General features: G+C 37.6%; 1 protein-coding gene across 6 annotated transcripts; it reads left to right on the forward strand.

Annotated features, from left to right (window-relative positions):
- Positions 1-629: 629 nt before the first annotated feature.
- On the forward strand, positions 630-15,564 carry LOC139952312 (piRNA biogenesis protein EXD1-like). Of its 6 annotated transcripts, none has more exons than XR_011787879.1 (6): positions 630-1,050; positions 1,383-1,566; positions 1,923-2,001; positions 2,770-3,094; positions 3,275-6,067; positions 8,163-9,615. XR_011787879.1 is itself a non-coding variant. In XM_071951405.1 (6 exons), the coding sequence occupies exons 3-6, from the start codon at positions 11,720-11,722 to the stop codon at positions 14,386-14,388; spliced, it is 1,179 nt and encodes a 392-aa protein (XP_071807506.1). In that variant the 5' UTR covers positions 3,822-6,067; positions 8,163-8,336; positions 11,711-11,719; the 3' UTR covers positions 14,389-15,564. The 6 variants fall into 6 exon arrangements, 5 of the variants coding, with proteins under 5 accessions (XP_071807507.1, XP_071807506.1, XP_071807508.1 ...); XM_071951405.1 differs by lacking the exons at positions 630-1,050; positions 1,383-1,566; positions 1,923-2,001; positions 2,770-3,094 and adding exons at positions 11,711-11,921; positions 12,277-12,355; positions 13,121-13,445; positions 13,816-15,564 and having other exon boundaries at positions 3,822-6,067; positions 8,163-8,336; XM_071951407.1 differs by lacking the exons at positions 630-1,050; positions 1,383-1,566; positions 1,923-2,001; positions 2,770-3,094 and adding exons at positions 11,711-11,921; positions 12,277-12,355; positions 13,121-13,445; positions 13,816-15,564 and having other exon boundaries at positions 3,822-6,067; positions 8,163-8,265.
- Positions 15,565-15,660: the final 96 nt, after the last annotated feature.

Genomic DNA, 15,660 nt, shown 5'->3' on the forward strand with positions numbered 1-15,660 from the left:
GCAGGTATCTTTCACATACGGTTCAACCCACGCCCCTTTTGGCTTAATAATACATTTTAAATATTATTAAACTTTTTATGGAAACCGGTTGATTTATAAATAGTGCAGAACTTACAATATTTCTTTTCATGTATTCAGAGTAATAACTTGTAATACTTTCTTTTTGTTTTGATGTGGGTTTAGTTTTGAATCAAGGGTTTTAGAAAATAATTTTGAGTGCAAATCAATACAGCGACGAAGACCAGATGTTCCGCCGATGACAGATTAATATCACACCGTGTTTCATCACAGGATGGTGCTGTTGGAGCCTGGATGTGTCCAAATTCGTGTTTAACCAAGCATTATGTAAATTATCAACAATAATTGAACAACAGATTTAAAAAAAGTCCTTTAAACCGACAATTATTAATGAATTAGCGCCATTTTGTTCCATTTGAAGGAATAATTTTATGGTTTCTGAACATACATGAAGGTAATGAGCGTAGTTAGTGTTCGTCTGTTAAGCTACAGGGACCAGACTAAAACATGTCGGCCTCTATTTTTTGTATTAATTGGTTTGCCAGTGGTTGTATAGTTTACTTTGCAATTTCTTTTTATTGTTTTCTACATTCATATCTTATTGACGGGACAGCTTATTCACTCTATATTTCATATTGAATAATTATAGGGATGATTTTCCAACAATTACCCATAGACCCTCCCCAACCAACAAACAAAGTATATTATGTGTTTTTTTATACTCTTTAAAACATGATATGAATTAGTTTACGTCTAAAGAAAATATGGTAATAGTATATAGCACCTTTAAAATGTTGCGTGCTCAATATAGATTCTGGAAATCCCTGAAAACTATGTTACGCATCACTGCCTGGCAACGGTTGATGTTGAACTTCGCACTCTTTGTTCACATGAGTCGGTTTTCCCCGACACATCGCAACACGTATGCAAAGCCCGTAGGACTTTGTGCCAGCAGGAAATAAAAGTATAAAATACCATTTCATTTTACGAATTTTTGGTCGAGCGATTTCTTCCGAGGACAGGAAAACAAAGGTATGTACTGAGTTACTTTACTTTCTAACTTAGTATGTTTAATAATAGTTTATAAGTGCAACTGTTGCATAGTATACGAACATCCGAAGATAAATCGATAATCTACCAATTTGTTGTATTCCAATAAGCTGAACAAATATCGGATTAATCGATAGCTTGTATTTTTCATGAAGTAAAATAAATGAGATTTATCAAAAATCTATCAAGATTTGATTTCCAAAAAAGTTGAAAAATTCAGATAAATCGATAATCTATCAAAAATTTGTTTTCTAATAAGTTGATCAATAAAATTAATCGACAATCTATATAATAATTGGTGGTTGATTCCGTAGTTTATATATATGGATCTCACTGCGTTGAATAGAGTGAGAGACGAGAAGGTGTATGGGGAGATCGATGGAGAACACACAGAGAAAGAGTCTACCGATTTGTCAGAGGGAAAATTGCCCGAAGGTGTCGCGGAGGCACAGAGGGGTGAGAAGAGAAAATGTGGAGGTGCGGAGGCTGGACCAAGTGGTGAGTTTTTTTTTTTTTTTTTTTTTTTTTTTGAGTAAAGCAAGATGGCCGCGCTCCATCGCAAACAAATTACAAACATTTTGTTAAATGGTGTTTGCAGCTTTGCATGGTGTAGAGAATAAGAGTAACTATAAATATAAATATAATAACATGTAGTAAACTTGCGGGCACAACCATGTGTAAAATCTCTTTTGAGGGAGTGTTGGCTCTGAAAGAACATTATTTTTGTTATTGATATGACGAGTGGAATTTTGCGTCTGTGATCTGCAATAAATTATTATAATGGTCGGGCTTATCTTGAAGGTCATCGATTGCAGTTTAACATCTACTAAGCGCTTCAAATCATAATTTTCCAGGTGAAGAGTTGGACGGCAAAAAAGACGAAAGTTCCGCTACGAAGAAACTCAAAATTGCCTCAACATCAGAAGGATTAAGGTAGGGGCCGGAATTATTTGAAAATTCAACCGTTGAGAAGCGACGAATAAGTTATTTATGAAAATAATATGAAAATATAACTATGACAATGTCGCATAAAGAATACATGCATACTTGCAGCCAATTCCATGAAATTTCGCAACCATTTCGTCAGCTCACCACTAACTACAACATTTTAATGATTGCGTAAGTTGTGCGCTAATTACACAACAAACTTTGCGCAAGTGGAATTATACGAAGAAGGTAACGTTTCATGAAAAATGGCTCCCGGCCTCTTATTTCCAGTTAAAAAAAAAAAATTCCCCTTATCATTGAGCATCTTTTAGTTGCATCGTTTGTTCAGTTGTTGAACTGAATAGCCAGTGCCGGGTGAGAGAGAGAGAGTCATTTGAGGCAAACTCCACATGATGGGCTGAGCATTCTCTCTAAATGTAAAAGAGTGAAAAACACCACTCTTTCCATTTCGAGTTGTCCCTCATCATATGGCTCCGTGAAAAGAGTGGGGGTTATTTCACTCTTTTAGAGGGGTTTCACTCCGGGACAGAGTGAAAAATCACTCAAAAAGATGCAATCTTCAATCTAAAATAGTGGAAGACCACTCGAAAAAGAGTTGTCCCTCATATGGCTCTTCAAAGAGTGCCTTTTCACTCTTTTGCATTTAGAGAGTTAATTTGTCCATCACGTTAAAGAACAAAATGATAATGTTTGAATTTGGAACTGGACAGGTGGAGTTTCAGTTCTCAGTGTTTTGTTTTATTGTACTTTTAGCTACGAAGTCGTGGATGAAGAAGAGCAAATAGAGCCAGCCCTGGAGAAACTCCGTAAAGGGCTCCCTCTCTTGGCCGTCGACTTAGCGGGGGAGAAACTCAGCCGGAAGGGTCAGCTCGCCATCGTATCAGTTGCAACGGAGAACGACACCTTCTTGTTCGACATAAAGAAATTGGGAGCCGAGGTGTTCGACAAAGGCCTGAGGGATCTTCTTCAAGATCCGGACCGTCAGAAGTTGATGTTTGACTGCCGTCAGGACTCGGACTGTCTCTGGCATCGGTACAGCGTCAAACTGACCAATGTACTGGACTTGCAAGTGATGGAGGTACATTTTTGTCCTTTATAAAGGAGAGTGCATGCTGACACTTGGGAAAGGTTTTGCATTGTTTTCACTTTACTTTCTACCACCAGGCATGTTTGGTGTCTTGAAGTCTGGAATTACTTCACGTAGTTTTTTATATGTAGAGTTTAATTCTTGACCAGAATTAACTATATCTATTGACAGGTCGTTCATCGGGGTGACCACATGAAACAGAACGCCATTGTAGCAACGCTGGCTTACTCGTCATCCGGGTACCTCCCAAGGGTCAACGGGTTCAAGAAATGTCTCCAGAAGTACAACGTCCAAGACCAAGGCATCCTTCAAGCCAAGGAGCGTGGTAGCCAGGTGATGAAACGTGAAGGGGTCTGGCTTGAGCAACCTCTGCAGAAGGCTCTTCTAGAATACTCTGCAGCCGACGTCATGGGGTTTTACAAACTGTACGAGAAGCTGAAAAGCGCCGTGCGTCTGAACAACCACGCCGTAGTAGAGGCATCGAAGAACTACCTTGAGTTCTTCCGCTCTCGTGCTGTCCGCACCAACGATACGTTCGAGGCGAACGGGTTCGTACCTTGGCGTATTTTTCCAACCACACCGGGCACCGGGCCGATCACCACGTGCCAGAAATGCAGACAGGGTTTCCCGAGTTCTGATTTCAAGCAGAGAGGACAAAAAATTTGTCCTGTCTGCGTCAAAGTCACGAAGGAAGTCAACAAGGGGTGGTAATAAAAAAGAGCTGCGATCAACGGAAAAGTCTCAACAACGACAGGGAAAAATATAAACAGTTTTTCAAAACAAAGGTACCGTTGTTCAACCTATACATAAGCAAATGTTAGTTTGCTTGTTCAAACTGTGGTCAACTAGCCTTATATTATTATAAAGTAACACAGGAAGTGTTATATTATTTTGTCATGTCATAAATTGAAACCAAGGCCCAATTTCACAGAGCTGCTTAAGCACATTAAAGACGATATTAAGCGCAACAAAATAACTGCTTACCACTCCTAGAATATGGTTACCATGTCACATGTACAACCTGTGGCTTGTATCTTGCTCATAATATCTGCTAACCAGAAATTTGTTAAGAAATATTTTGTGCTTAAGCAGCTCTATCAAATTGGACCACGGGTTGGTTCAAATCTAAATTTCGACGAAACAAGCTTTTCGTGCTTTGTATGGGTGCATTACGGACCAGGGTCAAGTCACCCAAGTAATCTTGAAAAAAAAAATCAAAACGCGACTGTGAGCATTATTTTTTGTGTTAAACAGCAAAAAGATCAAAGGTTTTATGATGCTCAGACGTTACTTAATTTCAACACATTGACGAAAAATTTACAATCATGTATACAACTTTATTCCTCACTATTTGTTTAAATTAATACGTTAGTTTTGTGAAACTAAAAGTAGGATACGGAATTTATTTGGAGATGTTTACACTTTCAAGAATTAAATACCCATGCGGGTAATAAGTACTCAAATAATGACCCTTAAACGAACACGTTGCCTTGAATCGGTCGAGTTGGTCTTTGAAAAGCGTTTGTAACCGATAAAATGCATTATGATTAGAAAGAGGTTTTAAAAGTAGAATACAATGATCCACACAAATTTGCCTCGAAATTGCGTGGTTTTCCTTTTACTTTGCGAACTAACACGGTCGGCCATGGGAGTCAAAAATTTGACTCCCATAAATGGCCGACCGTGTCAGTCGACGAGATAAAAGGAAAACCACGCAATTTCGTATGGATCATTATATTCTACTTATTTATCTATCAAACCATTACTATGCATTTTATAACAAACGGTTACACACGCTTTTCAAAGACCAACTCGACCGACCCAAGGTAACGTGTTCATAACGTGTAACTTACTTGGTAAGAGCTGTTGATAATGTATACCATTTTCGAAAACGATTGCTTTCAAAGAAATATGGTTTTAGAGGGATTCTAAAAAATAATGATAACATCTGAAACCCATTTCTACATGAAACGTTTCTCAGATTGTGTAGTCCATTATGGGTTATTCTTCCAGCGTGGACATACCGCTCTTCTAGTGGTACTTCCTTTTGTTTTGATGTGGGTTTTGTTTTGAATCAAGGGTTTTTGTTTTTGAGGATACGGGAATTGAAAGAACAATAAAATATGAAAATAATTTTGAGTGCAAATCAATACAGCGACGAAGACCAGATGTTCCGCCGATGACAGATTATTATCACACCGTGTTTCATCACAGGATGGTGCTGTTGGAGCCTGGATGTGTCCAAATTCGTGTTTAACCAAGCATTATGTAAATTATCAACAATAATTGAACAACAGATTTAAAAAAGTCCTTTAAACCGACACTTATTAATTAATTGGCGCCATTTTGTTCCATTTGAAGTAATAATTGTATGGTTTCTGAACATACATGTAGGTAATGAGCGTAGATAGGGTTAGTCTATTAAGCTACAGGGACCAGACTAAAACATGTCGGCCTCTATTTTTTGTATTAATTGGTTTGCCAGTGGTTGTATAGTTTACTTTGCAATTTCTTTTTATTGTTTTCTGCATTCATATCTTATTGACGGGACAGCTTATTCACTCTATATTATTTCATATTAAATAATTATAGGGATGATTTTCCAACAATTACCCATAGACCCTCCCCAACAAACAAACAAAGTATATTATGTGTTTTTTATACTCTTTAAAACATGATATGAATTAGTTTACGTCTAAAAAATATGGTAATAGTAAATAGCACATTTAAAATGTTGCGTGCTCAATATAGATTCTGGAAATCCCTGAAAACTATGTTACGCATCACTGCCTGACAACGGTTGATGTTGAACTTCGCACGCTTTGTTCACATGAGTCGGTTTTCCCCGACACGTCGCGACACGTATGCAAAGCCCGTAGGACTTTGTGCCAGCAGGAAATAAAAGTATAAAATACCATTCACGAATTTGGTCGAGCAATTTCTTCCGAGGACAGGAAAACAAAGGTATGTACTGAGTTACTTTACTTACTAACTTATTATGTTAAAGTCTTTCCACCTTGCAAACCTTTCAAGTCTTGTTAATGTTTGTTAAAGATGACTGGGAAGTCTCCGGCCTAAACGGGTATCGGTGTCGTGATTTTAAGAACTCGATGATTAGGTGATTTGGGTATAATAATGGGTGTACACTTCTGCGCAAGTTAGTGCACATCAACCCACTAGTCGGTTTATGCCATTCATACGAACGACTCTAATGTTGGACAGAACAAAAACAAAAGGTTTGAGAATAAATCAACAAATTCTTTGTAATCTGAAGGAAAAAACAAAAATGATGTCATAGTAGGCCAGCCAAAGTGTAAAATTACACTTTGGACGGCATAGTTTGTTAATGGCTGGCATCCATGCTAGATGTATGGATCATGGGCTCGGGAAGACGATTAGGGTGGATGCCCAGCTTGATTTTGAATTTTAGGGTCATTTTGGGGTAAAAAGGTCAAAAAAGGTCAAAAATCAATATTTTCAAAATTTGTATCAAATTTATTCACATTTGATAGATCTATCCATAAAATGTATTTTTAACTTTATGTTGATACTACAAATCTATGTAATTAACGTATAAACTTTGACCTTGTGCACAAATGTATAGCAAAACGAAGTGTAAAAGTGTGATTATCTTGAAAAGGGTGCATTTTGAGTACACCAATTGTTTTTGCACTCCCCGTCCTCATTGGTGCATATATTGGTTTCAAACAACTTTTTTTGAAAGGTAAATATACCCAGGCAGTTTTTGAGAAAAAAAATAATTCAAATACCACCTTCATGTGGGGTCTTAACGACTCATTTTAAGGTCAAAATTTCAAATAAGGCAAAAAAATTGCATTTTTGAAATTTTCACAAAATTTGACCGCAAGTGATAGATCTATCCATAAAATGTATTTTTAAGTTAATGTTGATATGCCAAACGTATGTAATTAACGAATTAACTTTGACCTTGTACACAAACGTATAGCAAAGCAAAACGTAAAAGTGTGATTATCTTGAAAAGTGTACAATTTTAGTATACCAGCTTTTTTTGCACCCAATGGTGCCTTTATATGTTTCAAACATTTTTTTTTTAAAGGTTAATGTACCCAGGCAGTCTTTCGAGAAATAAAATTCTCAAAAACCACCTTCGTGTAAGGTCAAATTGAGGTCAAAAAGTGCCAAAAATGTCAAAATTTAATTTATTTTTATTTTTTCGCCAAATTTTACCCCAGGCGGCAGATCTATCCATAGAAAAATAGTTTCATCATCAAAATGACATGCCAAGTCTGTGAAATTATGAGTTAACCCTTTGTCTTGTACACAAACTCATAGGAAAATTAAATCTTAAATTGCAATTTTCTCAAAAAGTGCGTATCTTGAGCATATTACAGTGTTTTTGCACTTTCTATCCCAGCAATGCATATAAACGTTTGAAAACAACTTTTTGGTGAAAGGTCAATATACCAAGGCAGTTTTTAGTTTAAACTAAATTCATATTACACCTTCCTCATTGGTCAATTGAAACAAGAAATGCGTATGCTGATTCATGCAATTAGTTTGATATAGTAGTTGTATAGTTTGACGTGCTCAAAAAATGCATGTTTGTATCAAAGTTATTTTAACACTCCCAATCTTTCCAAGATTTGCGCACTTATAAAACTAGCTCAAATCAAGCATCTGAGATAGGGGTAGTCTTTTAAGCTCATGTGTGTCTGTGTCAGTGTGAGAGATGAGACGTCCATGTATTCCTTGTTTATGCTGTGTGAAGTTTCAGTGCATCTCTTGTTGGCGGTAACATCTCCAGACACTTTTTCGCCTTATTTACCAAAGAGTTGGAGCCTGACAAGGTTGATAATTTTATACCAAGGTGCACAAGTGTTACCAAACTGCTCAATGAGAACAAGTTCTCCATTACGGCCGATTCCCTTGACACATATTAACTTTGCTTTTCGGAGACTTTCGTTTCCCAATTGTCATGTAGAAGAGGCATGTGAGAGCATGTAAGCTGCCTTACAGGTTGGCAAGTCTCTCAGTTACTGCAAGTATTGGGTAGTAATTAATGTGCATTTCTTTCCAGGTTTCTGACGCTTTTGAACACACTAAAGTGACATTTCTCCACCTGAAAAACGTCATCTCTCCTAAAGGACCATGGCTTCCGTAACATAAAGGAACCCCCGCCTGTAATATTCCTCATCTTTCCAGTAGACCCTTGCCCTTTCTACAAAAACGTCTGACAAGAACTTGAGATTAGGTTTGTTCAATAGCCCATACATGACGTGTAGGAGTGGAACCCCGGTCTATCGATGAACTTTCGAATTGGCTTTTTCTTTCCCAGTCTCTTTGACAGTGTCACTGCCTTGGTGGAGCCCTCTCCAATCCAGCGATCAAGACCAGGTTGTAGGTTTCAGTGGCAGCATTGAGCAATTGTTGCAGTAACTTTCTGTCCGTTTTGATAGGCTTTTGTACCGTACATAATTCGTTTGGTTGAAACATTTGCATTGTACAGATCAGAGAAAGTTTTTGCGTTATGTTTTCTTCAGGGCGTCACTAAAACCATCAGTTTCTTGAAGCAGACGGTGCTTCCAGATGGTTATTATATACTGCGTTCCATGATCTGGAGTTGTTAGAAGATCACTTTACCACATCAACTGGTGCAATGTCTTTGGTTGTCAAAGATACCAGTGGTATCTCTCTCACAATATCTGAGTCTGTGTCATCGTCTTCGCAAAGGTTTGGTTTAGTCGGAACACATCAAATCTTACGGTTTCTTATGGAAGCTTCTAAATATCATCAACATCTCTGTGTTCTTGAGGAGTTTCATATTTGCCAGATGAACACATCCCTATCGATCAAAGTTACTGTGGTCATAGATGATGGGGACGGCAGCATTGCGGAAAAAGCTCCCAGATTGGTGATCAAGTATCTGTCTTTCCGAGTCCTGGATCTCAATCTCCACCATCACAATGTAATGAGACCACAGTTGGGAGTTTGGAATTCTGGAGTGCTTGTTGAATTTGTTTAAGTAGACAATAGTCCTCCCTTGAAAAAGATTTAAATCTCAAACTTTGGACTTGCCCGTTTAAGTTCATTTCTTCCTGAGGTGTATACATGTAGTGACCGGGCAACTGTGATGATGGAATGTTTCTGACCTGTGTTATGTCCACAAACTGATTGATCAAAGTGATGAGATTGTCATTGCTGTCTGCTAGTGCCTGAAGAGTAGTGAGAATTCTTTCTTCAAAGAAACTTGGCATAAAAGTATGTCAAGCTGTAGTGGTTTCGGTGTGCCTGGTTACATGTAGCTCTGGAGTTTGCTTTGAATAATGGCACTCCATATAAGAAAGTATACAATGTATCACTGCACGATACCCCATACCCCCATCGTAGCTACAATATATAGGCCTACCTAGGAAAAAACAACAATTAACTGCAAAAAGAATGTTCAACTTTGTAAATTCACTAATAAAAGTTGAGTATTTAAAGGAACACATTGCCTTGGATCGGTCGAGTTGGTCTTTGAAAAGCGTTTGTAACCGTTTTTTATCAAATGCATATGGGTAGAAAGGTGTTGTAAAAGTAGAATAAAATGATCCACACAAACATGCCTCAAAATTGCGTGGTTTTCCTTTTAATTCGTCGACTAACACGTCGGCCATTTATGGGGGTCAAAATTTTGACTCCCATAAATGGCCGACCGTGTTAGTTCGCACAGTAGAAGGAAAACCACGCAATTTGGAGGCAAACTTGTGTGGATCATTGTATTCTACTTTTAAAACATCTTCCCAACCATACGCATTATATAAAAAACGGTTACAAACGCTTTTGTTTTGACCAACTCGTCCGATCCAAGGCAACGTGTTCCTTTAACTGCGTACATGTACTTGGAAAGATTAGGAGTGTTAAAATAACTTTGATACAAACACGCATTTGTTTAGCAAGTCAAACTATACAGTAATTGCATGAATCAGCATACGCATTTCTTGTTTCAATTTACCAATGAAGAAGGTGTAATATGAATTTAGTTTAAACTAAAGATTGCCTTGGTATATTTATCTTTTACCAAAAAATTGTTTTCAAACATTTATATGCATTGCTGGGATAGAAAGTGCAAAAACACTGTAATATGCTCAAGATACGCACTTTTTGAGAAAATTGCAATTTAAGATTTAATTTTCCTATGAGTTTGTGTACAAGACAAAGGATTAACTCATAATTTCACAGACTTGGCATGTCATTTTGATGATAAAACTATTTTTATGGATAGATCTGCCGCCTGGGGTAAAGTTTGGCGAAAAAATAAAAATAAATTAAATTTTGACATTTTTGGCGCTTTTTGACCTCAATATGACCTTACACGAGGGTGGTATTTGAGATTTTTTTTCTCGAAAGACTGCCTGTGTACATTAATCTTAAAAAAGAAAATTGTTTGAAACACATAAATGCACCATTTGGTGCACAAAAAGCTGGTATACTAAAAATTTACACTTTTCAAGATAATCACACTTTTACGTTTTGCTTTTCTATACGTTTGTGTACAAGGTCAAAGTTAATTCGTTAATTACATACGTTTGGCATATCAACATTAACTTAAAATACATTTTATGGATAGATCTATTACTTGCGGTCAAATTTTGTGAAAATTTCAAAAATGCAAATTTTTTGCCTAATTTGAAATGTTGACCTTAAAATGAGTCGTTAAGACCCCACATGAAGGTGGTATTTGAATTATTTTTTGTTCTCAAAAACTGCCTGGGTATATTTACCTTTCAAAAAAAGTTGTTTGAAACCAATATATGCACCAATGGGGATGGGGAGTGCAAAAACAATTGGTGTACTCAAAATGCACCCTTTTCAAGATAATCACACTTTTACACTTCGTTTTGCTATACATTTGTGCACAAGGTCAAAGTTTATACGTTAATTACATAGGTTTGTAGTATCAACATAAAGTTAAAAATACATTTTATGGATAGATCTATTAAATGTGAACACATTTGATACAAATTTTGAAAATATTGATTTTTGACCTTTTTTGACCTTTTTACCTCAAAATGACCCTAAAATTCAAAATCAAGCTGGGCATCCACCCTAATCGTCTTCCCGAGCCCATGATCCATACATCTAGCATGGATGCCAGCCATTAACAAACTATGCCGTGGTTTTTTTTTCTAGAGCACTTTTTAAAGTTTGGCTGGTCTACTATCAGTAAAAAGCCAGTAATTTTCCAGACTTTTGCTCAGTTGAGTTTGATCTTTTGTGTTTGAGACTTTGGAAATAGCTAGAACTGCCTTATTACAGAACTGTGTGGAAATGTGATTGGTGAGAAAATGTTTAATAATAGTTTCTAAGTGCAACTGTTGCATAGTATACGAACATCCGAAGATAAATCGATAATCTACCAATTTGTTGTATTCCAATAAGCTGAATAAATATCGGATTAATCGATAGCTTGTATTTTTCATTAAGTAAAATAAATGAGATCTATCAAAAATCTATCAAGATTTGATTTCCAAAAAAGTTGAAAAATTCAGATAAATCGATAATCTATCAAAAACTGGTTTTCTAATAAGTTGATCAATAAAATTAATCGACAATCTATATAATAATTGGTGGTTGATTCCGTAGTTTATATCTATGGATCTCGCTGCGTCGAATAGAGTTAGCGACGAGAAGGTGTATGGCGAGATCAACAGCTCCCCGGAGATCGTGGAGAGCGATGGAGAACACACAGAGAAAGAGTCTACCGATTTGTCAGAGGGAAAATTGCCCGAAGATGTCGCGGAGGCAGAGAGGGGTGAAAAGAGAAAATGTGGAGGTGCGGAGGCTGGACCAAGTGGTGAGTTGTTTTTTGTTTTATTTTTTATTTTTTATGAGTAAAGCAAGATGGCCGCGCTCCATCGCAAACAAGTTACAAACATTTTGTTAAATGGTGTTTGCAGCTTTGCATGATGTAGAGAATAAGAGTAACTGTAAATATAAATATGATTACATGTAGTAAACTTGCGGGCACAACCATGTGTAAAATCTCTTTTGAGGGAGTGTTGGCTCTGAAAGAACATTTTGTTATTGATATGACGAGTGGAATTTTGCGGCTGTGATCTGCAATAAATTATTATAATGGTCGGGCTTATCTTGAAAGTCATCGATTGCAGTTTAACATCTATTAAGCGCTTCAAATCTTAATTTTCCAGGTGAAGAGTTGGACGGCAAAAAAGACGAAAGTTCCGCTACGAAGAAACTCAAAATTGCCTCAACATCAGAAGGATTAAGGTAGGGGCCGGAATTATTTGAAGATTAAACCGTTGAGAAGCGACGAATAAGTTATTTATGAAAATAATATGAAAATATAGTTATGACAATATTTCGCATAAAGAATACATGCATACTGGCAGCCAATTCCATGAAATTTCGCAACCATTTCGTCAGCTCATCACTAACTGTACAACATTTTAATGATTGCGTAAGTTGTGCGCTAATTACACAACAAACTTTGCGCAAGTGGAATTATACGAAGAAGGTAACGTTTCATGAAAAATGGCTCCCGGCCTCTTATTTCCAGTTAAAAAAAAAATTCCCCTTATCATTGAGCATCTTTTAGTTGCATCGTTTGTTCAGTTGTTGAACTGAATAGCCAGTGCCGGGTGAGAGAGAGAGTCATTTGAGGCAAACTCCACATGATGGGCTGAGCATTCTCTCTAAATGTAAAAGAGTGAAAAACACCACTCTTTCCATTTCGAGTTGTCCCTCATCATATGGCTCCACGAAAAGAGTGGGGGTTATTTCACTCTTTTAGAGGGGTTTCACTCCGGGACAGAGTGAAAAATCACTCAAAAAGATGCAAACTTCAATCTAAAATAGTGGAAGACCACTCGAAAAAGAGTTGTCCCTCATATGGCTCTTCAAAGAGTGCCTTTTCACTCTTTTGCATTTAGAGAGTTTTGTCCATCACGTTAAAGAACAAAATGATAATGTTTGAATTTGGAACTGGACAGATGGAGTTTCAGTTCTCATTGTTTTGTTTGATTGTACTTTTAGCTACGAAGTCGTGGATGAAGAAGAGCAAATAGAGCCAGCCCTGGAGAAACTCCGTAAAGGACTCCCTCTCTTGGCCGTCGACTTAGAGGGGGAGAAACTCAGCCGGAAGGGTCAGCTCACCATCGTATCAGTTGCAACGGAGAACGACACCTTCTTGTTCGACATAAAGAAATTGGGAGCCGAGGTGTTCGACAAAGGCCTGAGGGATTTTCTTCAGGATCCGGATCGTCAGAAGTTGATGTTTGACTGCCGTCAGGACTCGGACTGTCTCTGGCATCAGTACAACGTCAAACTGACCAATGTACTGGACTTGCAATTGATGGAGGTAAAACAAAACAAATTGTTTCTTGAATAACTTACAATACAGTTAGTATACAGTTAGATGAAGCTGGTCCCTTGTGTGTTCTATTGATTATAAACGCCGAACATTGGTTCAACAAAACGGCCGCGGCGGACCGCGATTGTTCACGAAGTAAGAAAAGGAAAACCACCATTTCGGGGGACTTTATCATTATGTTCTACTTTTTAAAACATCTTTCCAACCATACTCATTTTATAACAAGCAATTTTGTTTTAACCCAATGTGCCCAAGAAGACAGTGTGCCCCTTCCATACTGCCATGAAAGGTGTTTCAAAGAAGGTTTTTCATAATAATTGTGTCAACTTGTTTTTCTATTCAACACAAATCACTGCAGGTCATCCACCGAGGTGATGCATCAACCCATCAACAGTTGCCCCTTAGTACAAACACACAGGTTCTAGATGTTCCAAGAGTTCTAGGCTTTCAGAAATGTCTCGAAGACTACGTCAAAGATGAAGATCTCATCGAGGCAAAGAAAGGATTGGAAAGTCACTCGGATGGTGTGTGGTTGCACCGACCTCTAGACAAGTCATTTCTACGGTATGCTGCAGCCGATGTAATCGGCATGCTGCGCTTGTACAAAGTACTGAGCGAAACAGGGAACATTCTGAATTTACTGCGAGATGTTTCGAATAGATATGTCGATTTCTACCGATTGAAAGAAGACCGTTCCTACGATAATTACGAAGGGAACCCATTCCTGCCCTGGCGTATTTTCCAGAGCTATTATAGCAAAGAAGTCCAGTGCGTGGGTTGCAAGCGCCTATTTCCCAGTGCGGACTTCACAAACACACAAAAGCGGGAAGGGGTACAGAAATGCCCAGTCTGCAGGAAGGTTAAGAATGTGGCGGATGTTCAACAAAATAGAAAGGATAACAGGAATCGTGAATCCGATTACGACTTTTAACGTGGAAGACTACTTTTACGTGGAAGACTACGAAGATGAATATTGAAGGGACACATCGGCTTCAGCTGTTTTGGGGCTACAAAACAAACTAAAACATGACTCCAAATGTGTAACAGGAATGAAGAATAACGGATCATCCAAAAAAGTCATCAAATATAATAGTTTTAAAAAACGAAGGTCGCGTGAATTATCCGAACAAAAAAAGCGGTTTGTTATCTTAGGTGGTATAGTTTTACTTCAAGCCGTAAGAGTACAAATATTGAACCAATAAAAACAAAATTCGGTTACAAAATATTCATGAGTTTTTTTACAAAATGGCAATGCATTCAAATTGTCGATAAAAGATGTAAATAATGATGAAGAATCGAACGTGAGATTTGCATTCAGATAATCCGTGTAACGGAAGCGTGTTTTGCGGCCATAGGGTACATGTTTGATTTTTATTCGGGTAATTCTTTTTTCTTGACACCTGAAGTAGAATCCTTAAGAGTAAAACATAAAGTTGATGTAATTCATTCATTTCTTAGTTGTTGGTTGGAAGGAATTATTATATGCCACTAATAGTAATATTTGATTCTTGTTAATAATTTACATTTTGCTTGGTTGATTCATAAGGACCACCAAAATGGTGGAAATAGTGGAGAGTGACGCAAAGTGCTACAGAGCGTTCAAAAAATAGCCGTACAGAGAAAAAAAGTTATTGAACACAGTTCCTGGCACAAATTCTGGTGTAAAGACCTATGTCTATAAAGAATACAAAAACCTACTCCTAAACAAATTCTCTGACAAACACCTGGAAAAGGGTTTGTTTTAGTCCTAAAATAATATACAATGTGATAGATCAGAGCACCCCTTTTTGTGTTCCTTAATAGTTCCATTCTTACACCCATTCACTGACCGCAATTGTAACTTATCCACTTGCTATAGACCTTATCGCAAATACCAATGCGCAAGCGCAGACTGTTGAATGAGGTGCATTGTGGGATATATATGAATCAAATTTTGCTACCAGCTAGACCACAATGCATCTAATTCCAAGCTTTACGCGCGCGCCCCAGTATTTGCGAAAAGGTCTATAGACCTTATCGCAAATACCAATGCGCAAGCGCAGACTGTTGAATGAGGTGCATTGTGGGATAGATATGCATCAAATTTTGCTACCAGCTAGACCACAATGCACCTAATTCCAAGCTTTACGCGCGCGCCCCGGTATTTGCGAAAAGGTCTATGCTAATTTGCCAACCAAGTCGATACGCCCTCACCGACGCGTTC

The sequence above is a fragment of the Asterias amurensis genome, chromosome 20 (genome assembly GCF_032118995.1).
Source record: "Asterias amurensis chromosome 20, ASM3211899v1".
Lineage (NCBI taxonomy): Eukaryota > Metazoa > Echinodermata > Asteroidea > Forcipulatida > Asteriidae > Asterias > Asterias amurensis.